The sequence below is a fragment of the Euleptes europaea genome, chromosome 1 (genome assembly GCF_029931775.1).
Source record: "Euleptes europaea isolate rEulEur1 chromosome 1, rEulEur1.hap1, whole genome shotgun sequence".
Taxonomy (NCBI): domain Eukaryota; kingdom Metazoa; phylum Chordata; class Lepidosauria; order Squamata; family Sphaerodactylidae; genus Euleptes; species Euleptes europaea.
In genome coordinates, this window is record NC_079312.1 from 59,269,984 (window position 1) to 59,287,250 (window position 17,267).

At 48.2% G+C, this 17,267-nt stretch overlaps 1 protein-coding gene across 1 annotated transcript in view; it reads right to left on the reverse strand.

The window, feature by feature from the left end:
• NCKIPSD (NCK interacting protein with SH3 domain) overlaps positions 1-15,799 on the reverse strand; it is a 116,691-nt gene extending 100,892 nt beyond the window's left edge. The window contains exon 1 of the mRNA XM_056852820.1: positions 15,629-15,799. Coding sequence (XP_056708798.1) covers positions 15,629-15,799 — 171 coding nt within the window. The remainder of the gene's footprint in view (positions 1-15,628) is intronic.
• Positions 15,800-17,267: the final 1,468 nt, after the last annotated feature.

Consider the following 17,267-nt stretch of genomic DNA (forward strand, 5'->3'; position numbering starts at 1 on the left):
TGTGGATGGAAGACGTCCTTTAGGTATTTTGGACCCAAGCCATTTAGGGCTCTAAACATCAAAACTTTGTCTTCAGACTGGAAAAGATTGAAAGCCAACACAGTTGATACAAAATTTGGTGTCACATGTCAATTGTGGAAGCTTCTGCTAACATTTTGACTGCCACATTTCTGAACTAGTTGAAGTTCCTGGACCATCTCTAAAGGCAGCCCCACATAGAAAACATCACTGCAGTCCAATCTCAATGTTACCATGGCATGTATGACAGTGACGACATCTGCTTTAAGCCAGTGGTTAATTAACCTGAAATCCAGGATTTTACATTTAGGTCAAACAAATTCCACTTTACATTCTTATCAGAAAGGACTCCTGGGAGAAATGTCTTCAGGCCCACAAGGTACACAGGCATGACGGAATTAACTAGCTACAACAGTAAGCCAATTAACAATAAGTATCTATATAATTGAACAACTCAGAGTGAACCATGTGCTGGATTGCTGAAAATGAATGTGTAAAAAAGTTATTTTGGCTTGTGATGACATTCATACTAGAGACATTCACTGTAGACAACCATCCTGGACAACAACTCATCAGAAGCACAGCTAAACTGTTAAGTGTTCCTTCATCCTGTTCCAACAAGGCAATACTCTCAAAATACAACTCAGAATATCTCTAGACCAAAAGAAAATGATTAAAGATGGTCCACTAGGCAGTAGCCTGCGAAGAGATAATCAGAAATGAACCCAGAAATTAATGTTCATGGTGAAAATTACTAGAGGCTTGCTAAAAACAACTTTGGTGCACTGATTCTGTGAATCCTAACAAGTTTTTTGTGTGTGTGTGTGTGGGGGGGGGGAGATTATATATTGCATACATTAGTATGGACTAAGTTGGAACTCAGCTTCATACTAGGCAGGGTCAGAGAGAAAGTTTGCATCTCCCCAAGGAATTATGGAAGGCCCACTCATCATTGTTTTCCTAATTCTCTCTATGAATATAAAAGCCACCCACTTAAAGCCATACCAAACACACAAATAACACAGAACCTGTATAATATAAATAAGTTCTGCCTCTGAACACCATACATAAGCCTTAAATAACTCCAATCTGGTAGTGGAAAGGGCCGTCAAGTCAGAGCTGACTTATGGCGACCCTTTAGGGCAGTCATGTCCAAAGTCCGGCCCGGGGGCCAATTGCGGCCCCCAGGCCTGTTTAATACGGCCCCCCAGCCTGTTTTGCAGAGAGAGAAAAGGGAGTGCGTGGGGGCTGCGCCTGTGCTTTGCATCCCCGACCGAGGGGGTGACGCTTGGGTGGAGGGTCGCCTCGATTGGCTTTCTCAGCCCCACCCCCCGGAATGAAGGCCAGCGAGTCTGAAACCCTAGAGAGGCCACTTCCTTCCTACCCAGAGCCCGTGCGTGGGGACACGGCCTTTGTTGTTCTGAAACATGGAAAAGCAGCAGCAGCTCCTCCCGAGTGGGTCAAGGGGGATCCTGAGGATGGGTGCGGGGGACTAGAGGGGGGGAAAGGTGGCGGGGGGGAAGGGAAATGCAAGGGAGGTCAGAGGCTGGCCCCAATCCGGGAGAGGAAAGACACCCCCACACACAAACACCGAAAAGCCTGGGAGTGGGGGGGGGCTGCTCCGTCTGGCTCTCCTCCTTCCTCTCTGCAGAAGGCTGTGGGGGGAGATGCAGCCCCTTCCCTGCATTGCGGAGGCCTCGCGAGGGATCCAGATTTGCGGGGTGGGTGGGAGGGAGGAGGGGAGAGACTGGATGGGTCTTGAGTGGGGGGATTAAAGGTCAAGGAAAGGCAGGGGGGAGAGGGGGCTGGATTTGGGGGCAGGGAGTGTTTGGAGTCAGACCCCCCTCAGCAGGTTCTCTCCAAGGCAAGTGGCTGCTTCGAAAGAAGGGATGGGGTGGGGGAAATAAATGACTCCTGGCATGTATCGTGTTTGGAAATGAGGCGCGTTCAGACGGGGCCGAGTCTGCAGAGGACACCCGTGTTCATTCCAGAGGTCAAAGCCCCGAGCAGAGAGCAAAGAGGTCAGAAGGAAAGAAGAAGGGAAGAGTTGGTTTTTATATGCCCACTTTCTCTACCACTTATGGGTGGCTTACAATCGCCCTCCCCTTCCCCTCCCCACGACAGATACCCTGTGAGGTAGGTAAGGCTAAGAGAGCTGTGACTAGCCCAAGGTCACCCAGCTGGCTTCGTGTGTAGGAGCGGGAGAAACAAATCCAGCTCACCAGATTAGCCTCCACCGCTCATGTGGAGGAGTGGGGGAATCAGACCCGGTTCTCCAGATCAGACTCCACCTCTCCAAACCACCGCTCTTTAACCACTACACCACACTGGCTCTCATGGGGAGAAAAACTCCACATTCCTCCCTGCACGGGAGATATCAGAGTGTTTGAATCTTGGACTCCATGAGAATGGAGCATTGTTTACTCACCGTGAATGCTCCTTCTCTCCTGAGGCGAAGGCGTCTTGATTTGTGGGTTATTTCCTTCCATCATCAGGTAGGCAGGACCAATTCTTTTGACTTCCTGTCTCCCCCTGGTGGGAAATAGCCTGCAAAACCTCAGTTACAGTCTTGCCTAGCTATCAACAGGAATGAAGCTCCTTGATAAAAAACATGTAAACATAATTGACGACAACAACCACAGTAATAAGACCAAGGAGGACTGAACTGGTTGAAAACGGTCATCTCAGGAACCTAACTCGAAAAACTTTCCAGAACCTTGACCTTAACGCTTCCGCCTTAACTAAGAATTCTAACCTGTGCCGGGTGGGCAAGACGCCTTCGCCTCAGGAGAGAAGGAGCATTCACGGTGAGTAAACAATGCTCCATTCTCCTACTGAGGCTCCAGCGTCTTGATTTGTGGGACCTCCAAGAGCTCCCAACTGGGTGGGTAGAGCACCCTATTCCACCACGTGCTGAAGAACTCTACGGCCAAAGGCCACTTGAGCCGATGCCCACGTGTTAACCCTATAATGTTTAACGAAGGTAGAAATAGATGCCCCGGTAGCGGCTTTGCAAATTTCTTCAACCGGGGTCTGTCTATCGAAGGCCGCTGATGAGGCCACGCTACGCAGGGAGTGAGCAGTTATTCCCTGTGGTGCTATAACTCCCTAGGCCTTATATGCCTGTATGATGCAGAGACTAAGGGTATGACTAATAGATGCTGCCGACATCCTTTTGCCCTTACTGGGATTGCTGATACCAATAAACATATAATCAGTCTGACAGATGTCAGCGGTTCTGTCTATGTATATATGTAGAGCCCTACGTAAATCTAAGGTAAGCCAGGCCTGTTCCTTTGATCCTGATGGCTTAGGACAAAAGGAAGGTAGGTTGATTTCCTGCGACCTGTGAAAGGGAGAACTTATCTTTCGAGTAAAGGTAGGGTCTGGTATCAGAACCACTTTGTCCTTCTAGAAGGTACATAAACCTTCACGAATGGACAGAGCTCTGATTTCGGAAACCCGTCGCACAGACGTGATTGCAATCTGGAAAAGGACCGTCATCTGAAGGAACTTCATGTCTATGGTACATATGGGCTCGAAGGAAGCCTTTGTGAGGGCTCTAAGGACCAAATTGAGGTTCCATGAGGGAAAACGGTGTATAACCGGTGGTTGAGTCTGAGAGATACCCTTTAAAAAAGGAGATGACGTGCTGGTGCCTGGAAATAGGTACCCTATCCAGTTCTGGAATAACTGTGGCCACCGCTGCTATCTGTCTCCTTAAGGTTGAGGCTAAGAGTTTAAGCTGTAGGCCTTCCTGTAAAGAAAAAATCAGTACCCTCTGAATGCCCGGACGGAGTGGGTCTACCTTCTTCCATCTGGCCCATCGGACAAATGCTTTCCACGACGCATTGTATATGAGTCAAGTGGAGGGTCTGCAAGCCACTAAGATGGTGATCACTACCTCCTTTGAGTAGCCCCTAACTAGGCGAGATTGCCGTTCAAGCGCCAAGCGGTCAAGGAGAACCAGTGAGGATCTGAATGCACCAGTGGCCCTGGCGCAATGTTCCCCAATGGGTTGGAATAGCCCAAGGTTCCTGGCATGACATCTGACGAAGAGCCGCGAACCAAGGCCAGTGTGGCCAGCAGGGGGCCACCAAGATGACTTCGGCCCATTCTTCCTTAGAACCTTGGGAAGAATGGACAGCAGGGGGGAAAGCGTACAGAAGTCCCCCGGGCCAAGGACTCAGAAGGGCGTCTATGCCCTCTGCTGCCGGTGGTAAAACCTCGAGAAAACCCTTCCTACTCTGCAATTTTCTGCGGAGGCGAACAAGTCTACTAAGGGAGCTCCGAAGACGGTTGTAATCTGAGAGAAGGCCGCATGGTCTAAGTACCATTCTCCTTCATCTGCAAACTGGCGGCTTAGATGGTCCGCCTGCACATTCAGAGCTCCCTTGATATGTTCTGGCCGAATCAACTGAAGGTTTGACTGGGCCCAGGTAAAAATCTGCACAGCTTCCCGATGCAGAGCAGAGGATCGGGACCCCCCCCCCTTTATGTAAGCCTTGGTTACTATATTGTCCGTTCTTATCTGGACATGCAACCCCCTGAGGAGTGGGGCGAAGGCTCGGAGGGCAAGCCGTACCGCCCTCAGTTCCAGTACATTGATATGTAACGATGTCTCCTCTGTGGACCATCGTCCCTGGGTAGAGTTGGTGGCCAAGGTGGCTCCCCAACCCTCCAGACTGGTGTCTGTGATCACTTGTGTGGGCTCCCCGTGTATATAGAAGGTGTGCCTGACCAGGTTCCTTCGATCAGTCCATCATCGAAGACTCCTCCGAGTCTCTGAGGATAGGGAAATGGATCTGTTCCTTTTCTTTGCGATGTCCCTCTGGTACGGTCAAATCAGCCACTGCAGAGGCCTGGAGTGGAATCTGGCCCAGGGAACGACCGCTATACAGGCCATCATTAATCCCAGCAACTTCGCTAGGGACATTACCCCGGCTTTCCTTGTTCTGGCTAAGGATGAAAAGACACTGATTAGTTTCTGAATGCGTTCCTGGGACAGTGATAGGGCATTGAGAGAGGAATCTATTCTGACCGCCAGGTGTAACATTGACTGAGAGGGTATGAGAGAGCTCTTTTGAAAATTGATTAAGAATCCATGTTCCTGAAGAACGTGAACCACCCTTGCTGTGTGGTGTATGGACTGGTGTTCTGATTGAACACAGATCAGGATATCGCCCAGGTACGGGTGTACCTGGACGCCCACCTGTCTGAGAGTGGCAATGATTGTCACTAGGGTCTTGGATGTCAACCCAAAGGGGAGGGCCCGAAATTGAAAATGGTCTTGTCCATAGGTGAACCTGAGGAAGCGTCTGTGTGAAGGGTGTATAGGTATGTGTAGGTACGCCTCTGTCAGGTCCACTGCCATCATAAAGGTGCCTGGGAGCAGTGAATCCACTACTGACTTCACCGTTTCCATACAAAGTGCTTTCGAGCCATCCGCCTGTTTAGATATTGTAAGTTAAGGATGGCTCGCCAGTTCCCGTTCTTTTTGGGGACTGTAAAAAATATGGAGGCCCCTTTCGAGGGCAGGGACCTGTTCTATGGCCCTAATAGACAATAGATGTTGAATGGCCTTTAATGTTCTGGAATGTTTCTCTGCCCTGTGTGGCATGGGAGATCTTAAGAAGTGATCCCTTGGTAGAGATGTGAATTCCAGGAGGTAACCCCTGGATATGATCTGAGAGACCCAGTGGTCTGGTTGTGAGGTGGTCCACCTGGCACTGAAGAAAAGAAAATCTGCCCCCACTGGAGACAGATGGGAGTCATTGGGGATTATTCTTTGGGAATTTGTCACCTCTGTCCGACCGGGTCGGTTGGTTCTGAGGTCTGGTAAACTTGCCCCCCCTACGGAAGGGTCGTGAAGCGTTCCACAATCCCCTTCTGAAGTCAGATCGATACCTGTTTGTTGCTCGTGGGGCACGAAAGGTTTGGAAACCAGGGACTCGTGGTTCCTTTTTAAATTGTTTAGGCAAGGCCTGCTTTTTATCCTTCGTCTCCACTAATATTTTATCTAATTTCTCTCTAAACAGGCACCCTTCCTGAATGGGGTAGGCCATTAAGTTTGTTTTTGCCTTAAATTCCGCTGGCCAGGCTCTGAGCTACAGTGCCCTTCTTATGGAGGTTACCGATGCCATGGATCGTGCTGTAAAGGACATGGAGTCCAGAGAGGCATCAGCTATTAGGGTGATGGCGTCCTGGACCCTTTCTAATCCTCCCACTATTCTATGATGTTCTGAAGCAATCAACTGGATGAGCTTCTTTACCCAAAGGAAGGAGGCTCCTGCAAATATTGATGTAGTAGCATTGGCCTGTATAGCTAATGCTGCGTTCTCGTGGGCCCTTCTGCTTAAAGACTCAGCCTTTCGATCCAATTGATCCCTCAGGGATCCCATGCCGTCCTCAGGCGCAAGGCCAGGGGACTGCAAATCCACCACTGGTGCATCCACAAGAGGTACTTTCAAAAGGAGCGAGGGTGTAAAGTGTTTTGATGGACTGAGGCGTCTGCTTATTGGACGCAGGACTGGTCCACTCCTCTTGAATGGCTCTGAGAAAAAACTCTGGGAATGGTACTGAATTATGACATGGCTGCTTTCTAGGAAAGCATTCAGGCACTTCCTGTTTCAGTTTAGAATTAGAGTCCTCTGTAGAGGAGGCCTCTTCATTCAGGTCCAAAGCTAATATAGCCTTTGCCAGGAGGGCCTGATAATCCTCCCCACTGAATAGGCGGCTCTGTGACTCCTCCACAGGGCCTGACTCGTCCACGGAGTCAAACACATCAGTATTGAGGGAGGAAGTGTGGGAGCTAGTGCCAGCAATATTAAGATCAGTAGATTGTTTTAGTGCTGCCTTGGTAGGCCATTGTGAACTGGTAGAAGGACCTCCCCCAGGGCCTGTAACCTGCCCACTCTCAACGGAATGGGATCTGGTAGACGAGGAAGTTGCTGACTCAACCGGTCCCTGAGGGGGAATTCTCATTAAGTATGCATGAAAAGCCTGCCACTGTCTTTGCAAGGCTATATTAATCCACTCATCTGCCTCCTCCCTGGTAAGCACTGGGGCAGCTGCCCTAGGAGCAGAGGGAGAGAATTGCCCCCCCCCCGTCATTGAAGGAAATGGTGGGGGTTGTGCTGGCACTGGCAAATAAGTGGCGGGAAAATGGGCGCCCCCCTTTGGAAAGGCAGTAGAAGCCTGTACTCCTGTCGTCGGTAAGGAGGAGGGAAAATGGCCGCCCACCGGGAAGAAGGAGGTAAAATGGCCACCTGCCCCCGGGACCAGTGGCTGAACATTACCGATTCCAGATGGAAAGCCCGGAGTTGCCGTCAGGAAAACCGTGGGAGTTGTGCCTTCTTCGCCGTCGGCATGCAGCGAGTAGACGGGATCCTTTTCCCTGGCTCTCGACATGCCCCCCCACTCTGTGACAGCGCTTTCTTTTTACGCCGTGTAAGCTCGTTGCGACTTTTCAAAGAGCCGCCGCGGCTTCTCGTGCCTTTTTTTTTTTTTAGGCGCATCATCCGCACTCTGCGCTGAGCCTTCCAAATCCCTACCCCCTAAAGCACCAACATTGTGGGCATTGGGAGTGGGCGTCTCGGACTTCTTCGGAGTAGGCTGGACCAGCTGGTAGTCCGAGACTGAGAGGAGGCCATCCTCCCTCTCCTCTGAGGCGTTTGCCATAGGAATCTCCAGGATTAACACCGGGGCTCCTATTCACTCAATCTCACAAGGGAAACGAGGGACGGCAATAAGGGAGGGAGGGAACACCCAAACAGTAGGATATTACAAACAAACAGACAAAAAACACAAATCGATAAGGAGCTACGGTAGAAAACCTGAAAGGCTAACTTAAGCTGAGCAAGCACAGAGCTATGCTTACGACCTGCGTACCCTTCTGAGGCAGGACGGATCTGGGGTTTTGCAGGCTATTTCCCACCAGGGGGAGACAGGAAGTCAAAAGAATTGGTCCTGCCTACCCGATGATGGAAGGAAATAACCCACAAATCAAGACGCTGGAGCCTCAGTAGGAGAATGAAAACCAGTTTATTTCCTGGCTCAGATGAGGGGAGGACAGAATACCCCCAGCATGGTTGAAGGGAGATTGTTGACAGTCCCAGAGAGGCACATGAGCAAGGGGGGGGGAAGAGTTCCTGCTCCCTCCCTACAGAAGGAAGGTTGGAGATTTAGAAGCTAGGGGGCGTCCGGTGAGCTGAAAGGGGCTTTGGGGAAAGGAAGGAATGTAGCCATGGTTTTTGTGGTGCAGTCTGTGGTTATGGGCATAATAAGTATGCCATTTGCAATAAACTTTGCATAAAATAGTTAATTTGCATTTAATTAAATTAATTAAGAATGTCAGGCAAAATGGTCGGCCCTCATGCATGTTCACCTCATCAAATCTGGCTCTCTTTGAAAAAAGTTTAGACACCCCTGCTTTAGGGTTATCAAGGCAAGAGACGAACAGAGGAGGTTTGTCATTCCCTGCCTCTGTGTAGCAACTGTGGACTTCCTTGAAAGTCTCCCATCCAAGTACTAACTGGGGATGGCTCTGATTAGCTTCTGAGATTGGGCTAGCCTGGGCCATTCAGGTCAGGGCAATTCCATAATTCACAAGCCTACCTGGAGCTCAAAACTTTAGAAAAGTCTACCGTTACTACTCACATAAGCATATTAAAAGGCTCTTCTATGAAGACTATGATATGATTCAGATGTAACACCAAAACAGCTTGGCTAAGGTGCAGATTATAAACCAGTTTCAAAGTTTGGCAGCTGCTCATAAGCCACAGTTAATTATTACCTTTGAAACATGTCTATACCCTCGATGCAAGAGAAATCAAAGCTCACAGTTTCTCAATACAAGCGTTGACATCTGGGTGGAGATCAATGGGGAACCTGCCACTATGAATGTAGGCAGCCCCCTCACCACAAATCACAGCACGTATACTCCACCATGCATCAGGCAAAGTTAAGAAAAGAACTAGGCGTCTTTGATGCAATGTGACAGGACAGGCAGGATGGTGTAGTGGTTAGAATGGCAGACTAGGATCTGGGAGATTAAGGTGTAAATCCCCACTCTGCTACTGAAGCTTATCTTTGGCCAGTCACTCTCCCTCAGCCTAACCTACCTCATAGGGTTGTTGTGAGGATAAAAACGAGGATAGGAGAATGTTGTAAGCCACTTTGGGTCTCCACTGGGGAGAAAAGTGGGGTATAAATGAAGTAAATAAATGTCAATCACAAGAATAGGGTCTAGGCAAATGTTCGCTGTAAGACAGATGTGAAAAAACTTAGTTTAATGAGAACATGACTTTATGCATGCTCTTCATGCATCTTCACTGAACATTGTGTAACGTACAACATCTGCAGTTAGAGGCACATATACTACAGTATTAATGTAAACAAGGTGGTGTGATTTTTCATCATGACTCAAAAACTCAAGAGTCTATACAAAACTCCAAACATGTTTACTCAAAAAGCAAACCCCATTGTTTAATAAAGTTAATTCCTATGTGTAGGTTATACAGACTTTGCTTAGAGCAAATAACACGGAAATGAAAGTGTGTATCCTTGTAGATAATCAGAAATATAGAAGCTGGGAAATGATAATTCCATGGTACATAAAAGTTCCCCACTATGGCAAAATAATTACACTTTGATTTTACCATGTATGCATGCCAGGGATTTTTTAAAAAGGTAACTAATGCTCTTGCATAGCTCCACAGTGCAGCTGGAATTTGGCATCCTGTATACAGTTCTGGACACCGTATCTCAAAAGGGGCATGCAGCACTGAAATCAAGTGTTTAAAAGGGTAACCAAAGTTCCAAAGGGAAGCACCTTCCCTGAAAAGAAAAGACAAAGTAGTCTGCGGGGTTTTATGTTTGGAGAAAAGATGGGGGAGAGGCAACTATAGTAGTTTATAAAATTATGCCTATTCAACAGTGAAAACTTACTCCCCAGGCCCAATACTAGAACTTCCAGGCACCCAATGAAGTTGATGGGGAATCGATTCAGGACAGATAAAGCAAGCTCTTCTCCCACAGAAAGTCTGCCAGTGTGGTGTAGTGGTTAAGAGCAGCGGACTCTGGAGAACCGGGTTTGATTCCCCACTCCACCACATGAAGCCTGCTGGGTGACCTTGGGCTAGTCACAGTTCTCTCAGAACTCTCTCAGCCTCACCTACCTCACAAGGTGCCTGCTGTGGGGAGTGGGAGGGAACATGATTGTAAGCTACTTTAAGACTCCTGAAGGCAGAGAAAAGCAGGTTATAAAAACCAATTCTTCTTCTCCTTTTGCCTTGTGAAATCTGCTGCCATTAGATGTAGTGATAGCCATACATTTAGATGGCTTTAATAGAGGATGAAACAAATTCATGGAAATTAGATTCATTAATGGCTATTAGCCACAATGATTAAGCAGAACTGCCACAGTTTGAATACCAGTGCTTTTGGGGGGGGGGGCAGCACCAGAGGGAGGTTTTGGCCTCCGTGCCCTGCTTGTAAGCTTTCCAGAACATCTGGGCAGCCACAGTGTAAAACACAATGCCATGCTATATGGACTATTGACCTGATACCATACAGCTGCTCTTGTGATCTTAAATGAGGATGTACTAGCTCCAAAAATGCTATCTGAAGCAAGGCTACACAGTTTCAAAGTGTGGGGGTGGGGTGGGGGTGGGGGGCTAAAATGCAGAATGTTAGTGGTAGCAGTTGGAAGACAGTATGAAGAGGGGGGAAAGCTGGCACCAAAGAGCCAATAGCAATAACAGCCTGGGGGAAACCCTTTAAAGCAATCATTGTGCACAAAGATGTCTACATGGACCATTACCAGGTGCCTCACAATCTGTGTTCCAAAGAAGCAGGAAATTGAGAGATGGAGAGGACACAAATCCAGGTGGTAAGCAGAATTGGGCCAAGCTGGGGAAGAGAACATTGGAGACCTTAAGGGGAGGGGGCAGTCATTTTGAGAGGGGCTGTGGCTCAGTGGTAGAGCATCTGCTCAGCATGCAGAAGGTCCCAGGTTCAATCCCCAGCATCTCCAGCTAAAGGGACTAGGCAAGTAGGTGATGTGAAAGACCTCAGCCTGAGACCCTGGAGAGCCACTGCCGGTCTCAGTAGACAATGTTGACTTTGATGGACCAAGGGTCTGATTCATTATAAGACAGCTTGATGTGTTCATGTGTTCACCTGGTCTTTAAAATAAGGTAGGGGGTGATATACAGAAAAGCAAGACAAATACTATGTATTTTAAGTTAAAAAAAGAGATTGGTGTACTTTACAATTAAAATCACACAAGAACCTTTTTCATTTTTACTTTAATTTTTAAATAAGTGGACAACAACTGGGCCTATTATCCAAAGGAGAAAATCGTTTTACTAGGAAAGTCTGACCATGAAAGGCTGTCAATGCACAGGGATAACAGAGGTTCATGCATATTTATGCTCTCTAAAACATGGATGCAAATGTTTGAGCACTCCAATGTATAAATTATCACTATTATACACACACGCATGGTTTCTTTACTCAACTGTTTCAGACACAGCTTCGAGTCTCTGGCATTAGAAAACACTTTGACCCAAACTGTGCTAATTCCAAAGCAAATTCTCTTTTTAGTGTTTATGCTTTTGCTAGAAAATTTCCTCTAAATATACCCTCAAATGGGAGAGGAGGGTGGTTCTCACTCATCACTCCAACTCCTATTTGGGCTGAAGCAATCTGTTCTTTCACTTTTCATAATTGCTAGCATGTCTGACTTAGCTATAATTACTGCCACTATTGTTACAACATTTTTGCAGGCTTAGCCGTCTGGACCCCTCATCAGTAGTTGGACAGGCCTGTTATTAGCCTGGCGCGGTTCTATTCCACATTAGCAAAAGGCTTGCATCAATGCCACTTTCCTGTGCACTAAGACCATTTATGCTTGGGTATTTAGCCTCGCGATCCCCACGGGACCGCTTCGGGGCTTCGTTTGGATTGTGCTTGATTTTTCCAACCTTCGCTTCACTGCTGCCTCGCACTTGTCCCTCGGTTTCAGGAATCGGTTCTAATACAAATTTAAAGTTTGCCTTGATCCCAAATCGAGGCAAATAGGTGCCGTTTTCATGAACAGTCTTTCCTTCGGGTATCTCTCCTCATGCCCCCATTTTCTTTTGTCCTGCCCCTATCCAACATCTTCCCGTTGATGCCATTTAAATTTTTGAAAGCGCAGGAAGCTGGAAGCAGGAAGCTTATTTGGTCAGTACCACGGCAAAGACTCGGTGCTCCCTGTCCCCTCCACCATTCCCCAGCTACTCACCCCCACAGAGAATCACACCCAACAGTTGCAGAGAATCACAGACACAAGCCTGGGTTTTTTGTTTGTTTGAAAGGTACATTTTAGTGATAAAACGCTAAATAAATAGAAATGAAGCAAGAGCAGCCAAGGGAAAGACACAGCATTCCTTGCCCCTTCCCCCCCAAATTTGGACAACTGACCACCAAGATACCTGAATAGGAGAGGCGGCCTAGGGAGCGCTGGGTTTTTTCCGCGACTGCTCTTGTCTATTTATTTAGCATTTTATCGCTAAAATGTACCTTTCAAACAAACAAACAAAAAGCCTGGCTTGTGTCCTGGGTGTGATTCTCCGCTTTGTTTGTTAAATGGATACTCGGCTCAGTGAAAAAGAATCCCCCCTTTGGACAATTTTACAGCGAGGGTTTACAGAGATTTGGAATGAACACAGCCAGGCTGATTTCCCCCACTCCCTTACACACATCCTCTTACAAGCATGAAAGCCTTTTTTTTCCATTTGAGTGATTACCAATGGAAAGATGCAATGGAAATGACCCTGCAAATGTTTTTCTGTTTTTATGACCTCTACATTGAGATAGCCAAACAAATTGGTTCGGGGAAGGGGGGTGGGTTCCAGATCATCTCTGCTTTAGCTGTAAAATGGCCACTCAGTTAATTACAAATGAAAAAATCCTGCTGTGGGGCTGGTGATATTTTCCAAAAAATACTCTACAGCCAATCAAAAAGCAGCATTGTCAGAGGGGAGGGACTCATATTTTGCTGGGGATGCATAATTGATCACAAGGTACTCCTGGAAGATCTTTGTGGCAAAAAGCTCCCATACATAGAGTTTTGAGAATTCAGACTTTCTAACACAACACAAACTTTCTAAGCATAAATGGCCTAAGAGTTAAAGAAATCCAGCTTCAGAGAGACTTTCCAAATAGCTATCTGACTGTGGTGTGTACCCTGTGCATATAGCAAAATAAATTAATAAGCCCTGCACCCTGTAATTGCTATCACCCAACATAAAAGGCCTCTCCAAAAAGTTGCTGTTGCTTCCTTTTTTTGCTTCTCAGTGTTACAGGTGCATTTACATTACATCTGTGATAACATATCAACTTCATAGAATCATGGAGTTGGAAGGAGCCATACAGGCCATGTAGTCCAACCCCATGCCCAACACAGCATCAGCCTAGAGCATCCCTGACAAGTGTTTGTCCAGCTGCTGCTTAAAAACTGCCAGACAGGAGGAGCTCACCACCAACCTAGGCAGCCAATTCCACTGCTGAACTACTCCTATTGTGAAAACATTTCTTCCTAATGTCCTACCAGTTCTATCCAGTCTGTACCTTTCTGCCCATAATTTATACTAATTATTAGGAGTCTTATCCTCTGCTGCCAACAGGAACCGCTCCCTGCCCTCCTCAAAGTACAGCCTTTCAAATACTTAAAGAGAGCAATCAATCTCAACCTCTTCTCCAGATGAAACATTCCCAAGTCCCTCAGCCTTTCCTCCTAGGGCTTGGTCTCCAGGCCTCTGATCATCCTTCTCACTCTCCTCTGCATCCACTCCATTCTGTCCATATCCTTTTTGAAGTGAGGCCTCCAGAACTTCAATGAATAATTTACTCTGCACATGAGGAACAGGTGCCACAGAGATTGGGGAAGGCTGCACAGTGGGGGCAGGGTTCAAGGTTTTTCCTCATTATTTATATCTGAACATATCATAAGTAGTCTGGGCAGTCTACACCTGCCAGTATTAGAGCCACACTTTTGAATAGGAAATAAGTACCTCATTAAACAGGTGATCAACCACTTTCACGGAGTTCCCTGGGGCACCATGTCAGTGTGCACCAACATTTATTTATTTACACTTTTACCCCACCCTCCCCGTCCCCTCATCTGGGACACTATTCCCTTCTCCATTAATCTTTCCCAGCATGCTTTCTCTCTGAAGAAATACTGGAATGCACTGGTTCTTGTAGGTTATCCGGGCTGTGTAACCGTGTAACCTACAAGAACCAATGAACTCTGACCGTGAAAGCCTTCGACAATATACTGGAATGCACATTCCTTATCTATGAACCTATCTCCACCAGTACACCTAATGCGCATATACTTATAGCAAAAAGCATTCTGAAAGCAGTAACTAGCCCCTAACGCGCAAGCATGACAAACTTCAACAAAAGAAAACCGAAGACAGCCCCAAAAAGTATCTGTACAGGGTCATTGGTAAGTGAATCTCTTGCAGTAACTCTTGATGTTCCCCTACACCCACAATCACTTTTAGGCCACTCAAGTCTTGCCTTTGACCCTACTTTGTTACAGTCTCCCACGAAGACTGACAAGTAGCCCATTTCTCCTAATGCAGAGACACATGGTACACACTGGTGAAATCAGAGATATTGGCCTCAGAAGGACTGCAGGGTATCTAGCTCCCACGAATACTGCCACTGAGCTTCAAAGACTAACAAAAATATTTTCTGGTAGGGTATGAGCTTTCGTGAGCCACAGCTCACTTCTTCAGATACCAAATTAGATACTTATTAGATAATTCTTCAGATACTTATCTGAAGAAGTGAGCTGTGGCTCACGAAAGCTCATACCCTGCCAGAAAATATTCTTGTTAGTCTTTAAGGGGCTACTGGACTCTTGCCCTTTTCTACTACTGCAGACAGACTAACGCGGCGACCCACTGTGAACTGAGCTTCAAGAATGCCACAAGGCACACAATCCATGCCTGGCATGCACCCAGACACTCCAAAACAGCAAACGGAGAGCCACACCACACTTGATACTTTTCCCTCCTGAAAAGAGTTGCGTGAAAAACACAGCCACACGCACATGTGCACTACACACTTCTATAGGGGGCATCTCCTTGACACCTGTTTGTGTGTGTGTTAAGTGCCGTCAAGTCGCTTCCGACTCAGGGCGACCCTATGAATGAAAGCCCTCCAAAATGTCCTATCTTTGACAGCCCTTGACACCTATGCAACAATCAACACGTGTATTCACCACAGGTGACAGCCTGCGCGCCAGTGTCGTTCAGTTTCCCAGCAATGGGGTGGAAAGCAGGAGGCGTGAAGCGGGCCCGTCCTTGCCTCCCTTCCTTCGTCGTGATGCCAGAGCCCCCCCCCCCGGGAGTGCTTAAGGTCTCCTGGCCCGGGACCTTGACCTCCTCGCCCAGAAAGGAGGGAGAGAAGCGCTTGGTGCGACCCCTCCCGCCCCCCCGGAAGAGGAGAAGGGCGTGAGCCTGCAGGGGCACTTCCCAGCCATTGCTGCTGCTGCCGCCGCCGCCCCCTCGGGCAAATCCTGGCCTGCCTTTTTGCCCCCCTGCCTGACCTGTAGGCGCTGCAGGTAAGAAGCCGGCACGTAGCCCGTCTCCCCGGAGCCCGCCCGGGTCACCAGCCACCAATGCTGGTTGCTGCGCTCCAGCAGCAGGAAGGCCTCGCCGGCGCCGAAGGCCAGGGAGTTGGGCTCGGCCGAGCGGAAGCCGTACAGGGCCCGGTACATGGTGGTGGTGGCGGCGGCAGGAGGACGAGGCGGCCTCGGGCCAAGCAGCGCCGCCGGCTCCCGGTGTCAACACCGCTCCGGAGGCTCCTCCCCGCTCCGGGGCACGCGGCGACGTCAGCGCGTAGCCACGCCTCTTCCTAGTTCGCCGAGCGTCCGCTGGGCTGGAGCGACACCTGGCGGGCGGCGCTGGGGAAGGAGCCCCCCCCCCGAAATTAACGGTCGGCGCCTTCCAGAGGAGCCCCCATTGAGCGTTTCTTTCTGAAGAGGAAGGCGGGATAGAAATAGTCTGGAAAACAAATAAATACTCGCTTCCACTCAGGGCAAGATGCAAGGGCTACTTCACGGGGGTTGGGACTCCCCCTAAAAAAAAAACCCGGCTACGCTTTATACTTTCCCAATTTTTAGTCACAGTATACTCATGCAGCCCAGGCTAGCCTGATCTCCTCAGATCTCAGAAGCTAAGCAGGGTCAGCCCTGGTTAGTATTTGGATGGGAGACCACCAAGGAAGACCAGGGTTGCTGTGCAGAGGAAGGCACTGGCAAACCACCTCTGTTAGTCTCTTGCCATGAACCCCCCCCCCCTAAAAAAGGGGTCGCCATAAGTCAGCTGCGACTTGACGGCACTTTATTCCTTCATTCACACTCATGCAGCAGGAAAAGAGGAAGACCCAACAAGAGATGGATTGTCGCAATAAAGGAAGCCACAGCCCTCAATTGGCAAGATCTGAGCAAGGCTGTCAAAGATAGGACATTTTTGAGGACGTCGATTCGTAGGGTCGCCAATCTCCAGGTAGCAGCAGGAGATCTCCTACTATTACAATTCATCTCCAGCCGATAGAGATCAGTTCACCTGGAGACAATGGCCGCTACTACATTGTAGTCCCTCCCCTTCCTAAACTCTGCCCTCCTCTGGCTCCACCCCCCCCCCAAAAAACAGCCAGTTGCAAAAAGGGACCTGGCAACCCTATTGATTCATAGGGTCACCATGAGTCAGAAGCAACTTGACGGTACTTAACACACATACAGCCATTTATGCATGGGATGTTTTGCCTTGGATTTGCTGCTCTCTAGATGCACATTTTCCCTATCCGAATTCTCAGAACTCAACAATAAGCTCCCATGCAGAGTTTTGAGAATTTGAATGGGGAAAATATGCATCTAGAGAGTGGCAAATCCAAGGCAAAGCCTCCCATGCATAAATGGCCACATACTCATGCATGTTTACTCAGAAATGCATCCTGGTTTATTCATTAGGGATTATTTCCAGGTTAGTGTTCTTAAACTTGCAGCCCGTCCTGATGCTCATCTGCTGACCGCTTTAGTTATTTTTCCTCCTTACATGCCTTTCTTGTACTTCTGTAGTATCCTCAGTCTCTCCTCCCATCCAACCTTGATGCAGGTTGAGTCCCACATAGGGTTACCAACCTCCAGGTACTAGCTGGAGATCTTCCACTATTACAACTGATCT